At 31.6% G+C, this 12132-nt stretch overlaps 1 protein-coding gene across 1 annotated transcript; it reads left to right on the top strand.

Annotated features, from left to right (window-relative positions):
* Positions 1–8446: 8446 nt before the first annotated feature.
* Positions 8447–9908, top strand: LOC106306908 (aquaporin TIP1-2). The gene is made up of 2 exons (XM_013743696.1): positions 8447–8991; positions 9303–9908. Exons 1-2 carry the CDS (start codon positions 8605–8607, stop codon positions 9675–9677), a joined length of 762 nt encoding a protein of 253 aa, XP_013599150.1. The 5' UTR covers positions 8447–8604; the 3' UTR covers positions 9678–9908.
* Positions 9909–12132: the final 2224 nt, after the last annotated feature.

The following is a 12132-nucleotide window of genomic DNA, read 5'->3' as shown; positions in this document are numbered from 1 at the left end:
CAACTTATTTTTTTTTAAATTATAAATTACTAAAACTATTAATCCCACAATGAAAATTTTGTTATCAGTAATTTAAATTTTTTTCTATAAAAGATACAAATGATCAAAAAACTATATGAGTAGAAATCATCATTTAATAGACATTAATATTAAAAATATACTAAAATATATTATCTATGTTAGTATCATTTAAATTTAATAACATATCCTATCAAATAAAAAAAATTTTTGGATTAATACAATTGATTTATATGTTCGCACCAATTTAATTATATTTTTAATAGTTACTGACTTTTAATTATTTATTATATATTTATTATTTGATAATATGTAAAAATATTTAATACATAAAATAATTTATATATATAATGTTGATCCCGCGCAAGGCGCGGATCTTAACCTAGTATTCTTTGTTACAGAATCATGCTTCTCTCCATTATCAGTATGTTTTGTACCAAGACTTCTTTTTTTTTCAAATCACTGATGGTGTTAATGAACGAGCATGGTCTGCTTCTCAAAACCATAACAATGTTTACAATGAAAATCAGGTCAAAGGATCTATGACTCTATATGTCTACTCCCAAGAAACCAGCATTGCGGTTCTCTAAAACAGAGCACAAGCCTTTCCCTTTGGAAGTGTTACACTCGGAGATACTAGTTCGGTTTCAAGTCTTATTTGTTTTTATACATAATTACATACAATACAGATCTTACAAGTTTTAATGTCAGGTTTTCAAATCTCTATGATCAATTATTAGATATGTCAAACTATCCCCTGGCACTGGACCATGCAGCTTTCCATTAGTGGAAGTCCATAATGCAATTTGTTCACCTTTCTAGGCTATAAATGAAGATTAATCACGAGTTGTGGTATTTTTTGTGAAATCCGATTTATCACTCTTTCGTGTGTAATCTCTGTTTTGCAATGTTCAGAGTCTAGGATTTAAAGAAGTCTGATGTATAAAGCCCTCGAGGGTTAGACAGATGATAGCTCTATCAAAAATATCAATGGTGTGTCATGTCATTTGATACTATAAGTTAGTGCAGAACCAGTTGTAAAAACGAATGTGATTTTCATCTATTATACTTTTGGTTTAAAAAAAAGGCAGTTCAGAATAGTAGTTCAAAGGGGTCACGTGCCCCCGGCTGATTATATAAATTTTGTGTTTAATGTTCATGCTCTTTGGTCAAATATCTCAGTTGTTTAAGTGTGCCCCGTTTCTAGCTTGTGTGAAATAGGAAGGTTCGATTTTCCTCGCCAGAAGCTTTTAATATAACATTTTGTTTCCTGCCATATTAGTTTCTTGCGGTCCCATTAAATGAATGAAACGTAATCTATTCTCTCTGTGTGTTTAATTTGTTTTGTATGATTTTTTTTTTTTTTTTTTTTTGATATCCGTGGAGGATCCCAGGCAGTAAGCCCAGACTAATCTCCACGAGGCCTTCCATCCGGGCACGCACGGTTATAGGCGGAAAGGTGGCCAAGGCAACTCAAACCCAGGGCGGGCACTCCAGCTGGAGTTCCATTGCTACTAGGCCAAGAGCTCTTGGTTTGTTTTGTATGATTTTGTTGCTTCTTGCTCTTTGAAACTATTTCATATTTTTATTCAATTATTTTTATATTAGAGTCGATAGAGAATAAATTTTTAAAACAACCTAAGTATTTTTTCATGAACATAAAGATGATTCACAAAAAATAAAAAAGAATTATACTTTAAAAGAAATATTTAATTACTATTTGGCTAATATATAATACTCCATCCGTTTCACAAAGATATATTTTCTAGTGTTTTCACACATATTAAGAAAACACATTAAATCATTATATTAAATGTATCGTTTTCTGTAATTTTCAAGTTTCAATAATTTTTAACCAATAGTAATTCAATAAAGTCAATTAATTTTATTGAAGTTTATAATTTTTTTATAGAAAACATAAAACTTCTATTTTTGTGAAACAATTTTTTTTTTCTAAAACATCTATTTTAGTGATACGGAAATAATATTTTCTAAAACTTTAATATTAAATTTTATAATATTGTGCCTCCAATTAAAAGAATTTCTAGATCCGCCACTGTGTGTGTTTTGTTCGTATAGTAGTTTGAAGACATGTTAAATATGTTCACCTAATTAAAAAAGGTTAACCTAATAATCTAGTTACTCTAGGTTAAAAGAAATTTCTTAGCATATACTTTATTTGAGAAAAATAAGCAAAAAGCAATTCAAAAACAGAAAACGAAGTTATAGACGGGGTCGTTAATGAACGCACGAGATGTTGTTACATGCAGGGTCCTAATGGTAACAGCGGATTTAGTAATATAAGCGGGACGAAATTAAACTGTTGTACGGTTCAACTGCGGTTCATGCGGTTTGCGGGACAAGTGCGGTTTTAATAGAAAAGTAGTGCGGTTTTGATAGAAAAAGAAGTGCGGTTTTGATTAAAAATATGTTTTTACAGAAAAAATAATATAAAATAAATATATTAATATAAGTAAAAACAAAATTTATTTATTTAGTGATAAATATAAAATTTTAAATAAAATTTTGATAAAAAATGTGATTGCGGTTTATGTATTTTATATAATTATTTATTAAGCTATTTATATAGGTGCTTTAACTAAAAATAAATAAAAGAAGTAATTTATTTTATATGGTGCATTTTTATTTGATAAAAAAGGAACGCACTTAGTGCTACAGAGTGAACTGGCTATCACACTGCCTTATCCGAGTTTGGAATACTTTCCGACTAATATCAGGGGTAGACCGGTCGTCTGTTACAATCCACCATGTTAACCATTTGGGCCGGAGCTCAATCCCAGACCGGTCAAGTAATGATAATTTAGTTTCCAGCTGAAACCGAACTCAAAACTGATGTGGATGCACACCAAACCCCAAAAGATTACCAATATGCTACCACCACTTCGTTTTTATATTTGATACAATTATTTATGTTTACTTCTTACATTTGCATAAATAACTAAAGTATTAGGTTTCGTTAAAGAGACAAAAAAAATTTCTATATAGCTATAAAGCAATGATAGAATTTTTTTTTGCTTCTTTAACGAAACCTAATACTTTAGTTATTTGTGAAAATGTAAAAGTAAACATGAATAATGATATCAAAAATGAGGTAAAAGTAGAATTTTTCCTTACTATTTTAGGCATATAAATTAGTTTTTACATATAAAAGTACCCACTTCTTTTTGATTCACTTAGAATATTTTATATTTAAGAATATACGGACCATTCTGAATATTTTAGTTAATTATCTCAATTAATAAAATATATTTTTAGAAGTTTTGGTTAGTATTAAAACAATCATATGTATAAATATGTGAGCTGAATATAACAATAGAAAGTTAAAAAGGAAAATTAAAGTTCAGAAAAATAAAACTTGAAACAAAAACCGCAGATGTAGATGAATACCGCACCATAATGCATGTGTACTCTAGAATAGGTGCGTTGTTGTCAAAAGTAGAACAAAGAAAAAATAATTTTTATTTTGCCCCAAAAAAAAAAGAAAAAATATTTTTTATATAACAGTCCCATTGTCGATCCCTGTACAAAGTCATTCTCTATATTATTTTCCCACTAAGTATACTTACAATATAACACGTTATCTGTTTGGTAGTAGTCTAATCTCAATTCGTTGGAGATCCCGTCAGCTTAATTGCACAGGCTGTCTTCTATGCGATTTGGAATGAGAGAAACAAAAGGTTACATACTTTAGTGGCTAGACCCCCTCGGCTGATTACAAAGGAGATCAAGATTATTTTGAAAGCAAAGTTATATGGTATGGATCAGGACATTAGGAATAACAACAGGCTCAATTCGATCAGGCATAACACCATTGACACATACTTGCATTCATGGTTTCATCACTTCTCCTTGTGATCCAGATCACTTCAATCAAGACATTAGTCTGTTAAATTTGTTGCTGGGCATGTGTTTCACATTTCTTTTGTATTCAGCCTTATCTTCTATTTCTTTTCTTCTGTAATTTCGAAATAATGTCCCGTTAGGAAGGAGGAGAGAAACTTATATATAACAAAAAAAAAAAGATCAACCAAAAAAAAAAAAAAACAAATCTCAATTCATTGTCTTATTCTTATTTCTTCTAAAATAAGATTTTTTGTCAACCAAAAATAATTTATTAGGATGTTACTCAAACTTTTATGAATGGTCGACCGGCCAAACATAAATTATATAGTTTTAACGAAAATAATAGAGATTGCTTTAACAAGCAATTATCATGGTAGTTCTATAAATTATACTCCGTCTGTTCCAAAATACTTGATTTTTTGGGTGTATACACACGAATTAAGGTATACACTCTTTTCTAAAAAGTAATATTAAAAATATAAATCAAAATTATTAAAAATAAATATAAAATATCATTTGCCACACAATTTTCAATAAAATTAAGATTAATATAAGAATATTAAAACATCATCTGTTTTGAAACATCAAAAATTCTCCAAAACATCATCTATTTTGTAACGGAGAGAGTATAGTTTACCAATGCATACCTGATACCTCCATTTTTTGGGAAAAAAATTAGTGAATTGGAATTTTACTTTTAACATTACTCCCTTTTAAAATAAAACTGAAATAATGAAGGCATATTATTATTTTATTTATAGAATAATCTTATTTACTCCTTTTTTAAACAATCTCATTTACTCTATTAGAAAATGAAGTAAGTTTAGAGAAGATTTTATATAGTGAAGTTGAAAATGCTTCTATATATGAAATTGGTTTTTCAATTACAATAGTTTTGTTTAATAAAATTCAACACTCACCCTAATATTTTATTTCATACTTTTTCTAATTTTTATTTTGTAAACATATATTAAAATATATTTCACATTTAAAATATCTTAAACCTTAAAACTTTAAAATATTTTATTATTTTATATTTTAAAAATAATAAATACAAAAATAAAAATCACTATTAAACAAATAAAATTACAAAATAGTCAAAATGAAAAAAAAAATTATACATCCAAAAAGAATCTAATCTCTATGTATATATCATAAAAATGATGAATTTTGGTATAATTTTTGTTTACGAAAATATAAGTCACCATAAAATAATTAAGTTTTAATAATTTGGAGGAGAAAATAAATGACACAAATTTTATTAACCAATGAAATGTTGCATGCAGAGCCCAATGAAATGTCAGTTTCTTTCATATGTTGTAATGTATCATTGTTGGGCCAATTTTAGTTTTATTCAGCGCGTTGAAAACATTCAACTGAATGTAATCCACATGTATTACTTTGGAAACTCAACTGGTTGTAGCATTTAGAGCAATTTTATTGGAGGTTTCTTGTTTCTAGGTTCTTAAAATACATGTATATGTATGTATATATTATATATGCGTATGTAATTGCGGGGTTTTAAGCTTTACGGGAAATCTAACCGAAAGTTTCTTATTTTAGGAGAAAGAAACCCTGACGAGGTTGCTCTTAAGATGTTGGAAAATTATTCAAGAGCCCTATTGTTAGTAGTCTTGGGGCTTCTTCTAGATTGCTGTTGTCCATCAGATCATTATGTCCACTAAAACTATTTACCATCTTATGCTCCGCATATATTATGTTCAATTCAAACAAAAACAGTATCCATAATTTATAAGAAGAAACCATATATATAAACTCTACACAAGTAATTCTAATTAAGCATATGAGCATGAGCGGCCACGAAACAAGAGCACTTCCACACCATTTATCGTGTCTTGTAAATAGGTAGATAACTTCAGATTTCTAAACCCTATCTAAACTTTAAAGAATCCAAAAATAAACCCACACATTTCCACGTTTACGCGACCGCGACCATTTGTTTGTTTTCGTTAATGCTTAATGAAGTATTAAAAGTTCATAGAAATGATTAGATTCTCTCATTATCTTTAAATATACTTTACCTAATCTGTTTGTTTGTCCTTGATTGATTATGAAAGCGTAAGTTTAGCTAGACTCATTTCCTAAAAGCATATTCTTGTGACCCAATCGTTAGTAATAGTAGTATTATTTTGGCCTTTTCCGGTCTAATAGATTACTCTATCCTGATCACTCAAATAATTTTTCTTTCAGTTGTCTGTATATGTTTTTTTTCTTTAGCAATGCCTCGGCTAAAAATCGATATGGTTTAAGCTGGCGATACAGTCTTCAAATAGTAAAATTATGTAATCATAGTAGCACGACTGTATTAGTTTATGGAAGATTGTAATCCAACATACAGAATTATGATAATATATATGTTTTGTTGGTAAAAACAATATGTTATAAAAATATATATGTTCTTGTTGGTAAATTATTTTATATAAGTTCCGTATGTTTTTTTATTATAGAATTGCCTTATGAGTTCCATATGTTTTAAACAAGTTTCACAAATGCTGTAAATTTGTGGGTTATTACTTATGTATGTTTCTATTAGTATATCAATGATTTATATCGGTAATTGTTATACCATGCAAGAGTTCTTTAAAATAACAAAGAGACAGTAAAACGGGTTTCTTCATATAGAAAATATGTTACACTACACGTGATTGGTTTTTACTCATTTTGAACATACGTTTTAACTAGCTATATAGTGTTATCAACTAATATACTGTAAAGATCACTGTTCAAAGCTTATAACTTAGGGTTTATGTTAGTATCATCTGCGCAACCATTTGAGTTCAAATTCGTCTAATACAGTCTTGACAGTATGAAATTTGGTCAAAACTCAATAGTTATTAATTACATGCAGTCAATTTACTCGTTATTCATTGTTGTCGTTCGTTAGTCTTTTGTATCCGCTATCCGTTTTGCATAAACTATATTTTTCGCACAATTTATTTTACCACTGTTATAATTTTTAAGCAATGTAATCACAGCTGCATAACTTTAAAGGTTCCCTTGAACCAAAAAAAACTTCTAACGGTAATATTTATGTAAAACTTTTACGAAATTTCAACATCTTCGTAAAGCATTCCTTTATTTAAATATCTGGGAACAAAAGAAAACTTGAGAGGTCTAAATTGGCCACCGGCCATTGTGTCAGGACGGCTATAATGGAGAAAAAGCTTCACAGGCCCGTCCATTATTGCGTTCTTCTATAATAATTAGTTTGATTTGACAATAGTGAATAATAATGTCTCGGTCTCGTAACAATTGTTGCACCAAGAACATCATTGTTGATAGTAATAGTATCTTATTGATTTACTAACAATATGCTTATACATTTTAAATTGCATAGTTGTTTATCATAATTTTCTTATTACATAGTTGTTTATTATAATTTATTGATATAATATCAATTGTTTTCAGAATTTCTGAACTTTTTAAATCTCATCTCATTTTAATATTTTTTTTCATTTTTATCAGTGAAAAACTTTAAAAATAATTTCAGTAAAAATGTTCTTAAATCTATCTTAAAAGAAAAGTAATAATAGATATAGTATAAACAATTGCTGATTCATTATTTTATTACAAAAATAGTTGAACCAAGATGAAACAGAATCTATAATAGGATCACTTATTTGTTATTTCATTTTCGAAGCATATACTCAATGGTTTATGAGAAGGGTGAGATAAATCAAGAACTAATATAAGAAGAATGAGAGAAATCAAGAAAGTAACTAGAAATAATTTCCCAGCAAAAGAAAAGGAGAAAATAATAAAAATGATTATAGATGAACACAGTTAATCAGAAGATTCAAGAGATATGAATATGGGCACCAAAGAAAAATAAAAACATGAGAAAATTAAGGAAAGTAATGGTCTACAAAAGTGGAAAGGAGTAAGGACAGGCTGGCACTTGTGATTGGTCAGTGACAAAGCCAACTGTATCCCATTCACTAACCTTATCTCTCTATAAACCGACCGACACGTGATCAAAATGGGACCAACCATGTGACTTCCCTTTCCTCTAATCGTCGCGGTTTGATGGCAAACCGCTTTTTGGTCTGGTTCGACCGTATCATACGATCTTTGCCAATTTCTTTGCTAAAACAAAGAACTTTAGCAGTCCTTTTCAACAACTTATACTGACAATATGGCTTTTTACTGTGAAATAGGAGCATGTATTCTTTCCGATCGCAACAAAGTATAATGTTTTGTTGTATGGTTAAATCAAAATTTGATCAGTAAAAGAGTTATTTTTAGGAACAACATTAACCGACCATGTCTAGTTTACATAGAAAAATAAAACACCTTTGGTTTTAACTTCTTTAACAAGTAAGTTCGGATAAACATTTGTACTCCTAATAATATGAAATAAATGGTAGAAATATATTTTGGAATAGTATCTTTATTGGTAAACTATATAATTATGAGAGACAATTCAACATGTTATGTTATGTTTTTCAAAAACAATTACACTCAGATATTTTTAGAAGTTCCATGCTATATAAACCTTTTTGGCTCGAATATTCTACAAAGATAGTAGCCTAGTAGTTTGTATTCTGTATCGCCGTTATCTACACTTTGACACACACACAAACTTGGCTATATATATGCCTAAACACACAAACGAAAATCAGACCAATCACTACACAAATAAACCATAACTCTCTCTCTCTCAAAACATTTTAACTTCAAACCAATTAATTCTCACCGATCATGCCGATCAGAAACATCGCCATCGGCGGAGTCCAAGGAGAAGTGACTCACCCCAGCGCACTTAGGGCGGCACTCGCTGAGTTTATCTCCACTTTGATCTTTGTCTTCGCCGGCTCAGGATCCGGAATCGCTTTCAACAAGCTCACTGACAATGGTGCGACCACTCCTTCAGGCCTCGTCGCCGCTGCTTTAGCTCATGCTTTCGGTCTCTTCGTCGCTGTTTCCGTCGGTGCTAACATCTCTGGTGGTCACGTTAACCCAGCCGTTACCTTCGGTGCTTTCGTCGGTGGAAACATCACTCTCCTCCGTGGTATCCTCTATTGGATTGCTCAGCTTCTTGGCTCAGTCGTCGCTTGTCTCCTCCTTAAATTCGCCACCGGTGGCTTGGTAACGTCCTTACTGTCTAATTACTAAATCGCTATTAATATTAATGGTTTTAGTCTTTTAGAAAATGAGTACAATTAGGTTTAATTTTCTTGTAAAATGTGTTTTACTTTACCTAATTACGTAAGAATGTTAAAATTTGTGGATTTGATCTTATTCCACATAAATGAAAAATAAAAACAATCAAACTAGTTAAAATTGTTTTGGACCAAGTTTTTTTTGGGTTCGGTTTGTATGAATATTCCAACTAAAACCACGCTTTTGACCTAACTTATTGGACAAGTAATCAAACCTTCCTTTTTTTAAATGTTCAGGCAGTTCCAGCTTTTGGTCTCTCTGCTGGAGTTGAATCCTTAAACGGTTTCGTCTTCGAGATCGTGATGACCTTCGGGCTCGTCTACACCGTCTACGCCACAGCCGTTGACCCCAAGAACGGTAGTCTCGGAACAATCGCACCAATCGCCATAGGTTTCATCGTTGGAGCTAACATCCTCGCCGGTGGAGCTTTCAGCGGAGCCTCCATGAACCCAGCCGTGGCTTTTGGACCAGCCGTCGTGAGCTGGACGTGGACCAACCACTGGATCTACTGGGCTGGTCCTCTTGTCGGTGGTGGACTCGCTGGACTCATCTACGAGTTTGTCTTCATCAACCAAAACGGCCACGAGCAATTGCCCACCACTGATTACTGAAGACTGCCAAAACTCAATATGATTTGATTTGTTTTTATTTCGCATCGTAATGGGGTCGTTGGATCTTTTTTAGATGAATCGTTGTATGTTGATTTTATTGTGTATTTGGGTTTGTCGTTGGAGTTTTAGTTCCCTGGAATGCTTTTGTGCAATTGTATTGTACGGTACGGTACGGTACTGATGACTATGAATGATAAAACCAGGGAATGTGAATTACCCAAGCTTCTAATAGTTTTTGCAGAAAAAACTTCTTTAAAATTTCGAAAAACTCGAATGCCAAATATAACAAATTTAGCGCCTTCGATTATTAGAAAGATAAAATATGATTAAATATTTATTTAAGAGATTCCATTAGTTTCTAACCACTGCTGATGTCCTAAAAAGCCAATGTTTTGTCTACTTAGATCAAACAATTCAATTGGCTAGATGGGAATGGGCACTCCTCAATAGAGAGCAAGCAAACCCATGACTGTTCAAACATGGGAAAATGAAAATCTCATGCTCTTACTCTTCTCCTTTTTTTAACTAGTGGAGTTTGGGGCAGGAATCTGGATTATTGATAACAAATCACCATATATATTACTAATTATTTACAAGAATTATCCAAAATAGACTTTTATATAGACATGTACTATGGTAATACAACTAAACCTCGTTATTTCTAGTGTTTCATTAAAATGAGAAGAAAACAGAAATAACTCCACGGATACATGGCGTGAGCTTTCAATTTTCAAATTTCTCAATTTAGCGTTTTATTGTAGTGGTATTAAAAAGGGTCGGTCCCTAGCAACATGTTTGATCGATTCGCTCCATGTTCAACATTTATTATTTTGCTGAATTCTGAATTCTTCTTCCAACATTTCGGCGGGAATATCTGGGGACATTTTCGGCATTTCGATATCATTTTGTTTGCTTTTGAAACGTGAATAGAAATCAAATGGATGGGCATATAGATTCGCCAAATCTTGTAGGGTAAATTGGATAGGAAGTTCTCGAAACGAGTGGACACGGACCATTCTAGACCTAACCTCACCATGTTTAGTTGTTTACATAATTGTCTTGAAAATAGAGTGTCAAATACAAAGTTTCGTTACAACTTACACAAGTGACCAAAGTTTTGATAGTTTATACGTAGAAGTTTGCGAAGATAGGCTATAACTAACACTATTAGCTAGGTCTAGGCTTACCAAACCACGATCAAAGAGTTAAAGACATTATTATATACACATGCAGATGCATTTCATATATGCAAGATGCAAATTGCCATGTGCAACGTTGGACCATTCGTACACCGCACCATGCATTACTTAATTTCTCACACCTTCCTTTTTGTTCTTTCCATATAAATCCAATCTATATGCTTTGCCATTGATGGCAAACTTTTTATAAACAAAAAAAAAAGAAGAAGTTGATGTCGATTGTTCCTAATAAAATCTAAAAGAAAACTTGAAACCAGTTAAATTTTAGATCTGTTTCTTAAATTAGTTTTAATTTTTAAAAAGCATTTTTTTACATCTATAAGAGCAAAAAGCAATAAGATAATAAAACATTTAGTTTCCTAATTTCATATAACGGTGAAATTAAGTTCGATACCCGAATTGATTGAGAGATATTCCGAATAAGGAGTACATCAGTGTGTGCACATGCCTGATTTTTTGTTTCGGTGCATCCCAGCCAATTTTGTGTTGTCTTATTATTACGAATTTGTTCTCCCAAAAATAACTAGAAAATGTAATCTCTTGGACTTGGCCTTCAATGTTTTTTAAATTCTGTCCAAAAACTTTTAACCCAAATTTAATTTTGAAGTCAATGTGTTATAGTATAATTTTAGTGTATGTTTCCGAACAAACCGTACATTACATATTAAGTAACTATTAAGGAACATCCAAATAATGATCTATAGACTCACTAATATCATAATAATGTTATCCTTGAATATGGAGTTAGAATGATGATATGCGCAATATCATCTTGGAAAAGAATCCTCCAAAACTGGTATAGATTGTAAACCCACTACAAGAAAACATCAAGGATTCTGAGGAAAAAAATCGTCGGAATTTCGTCGGAATATCGTTATTCCGACGCAATTCCGACGAAATACGTCGTCGGAAATAATTCCTCGGAATTTCTTTTTTCCTCTGAAATCCCTCGGAATTTTCCGACGGAATTCCGAGGAAATAAATTTCCGAGAAAATTCCGAGGATCCCTTGTTTGTCGGAAAAGTCCTCGGAATATACCGAGGTAGAACTTCGTCGGGATAATTCCTCGGAAGTTCATCGATCGATGCGTGTTTGGACATATATACATCGATCGATAGGAGTATACCGACGGACTTTTTCCTCGGTTTATTCCGAGGAACTGTTCCCTCGGTATATTCCGAGGGATCCGTTCCTCGGAATTTTCCGAGGGATTTGTCCCTCGGAAAATTCCGAGGGAAATGTCCCTCGCTATATTT

Source organism: Brassica oleracea, chromosome C7 (assembly GCF_000695525.1).
Source record: "Brassica oleracea var. oleracea cultivar TO1000 chromosome C7, BOL, whole genome shotgun sequence".
NCBI classification, from domain to species: Eukaryota; Viridiplantae; Streptophyta; class Magnoliopsida; order Brassicales; family Brassicaceae; genus Brassica; species Brassica oleracea.
Note: the sequence above shows the minus strand (reverse complement) of the source record. Positions and strands in the feature narration are given on the sequence as shown.

Excerpts from the sequence above, each read along its gene's own strand:
- LOC106306908 (XM_013743696.1), top strand. The coding sequence starts at position 8,605 with ATGCCGATCAGAAACATCGCCATCGGCGGAGTCCAAGGAGAAGTGACT. Across the intron at positions 8,992-9,302 it reads AATTCGCCACCGGTGGCTTG|GCAGTTCCAGCTTTTGGTCT; the intron begins GTAACGTCCTTA and ends TTAAATGTTCAG.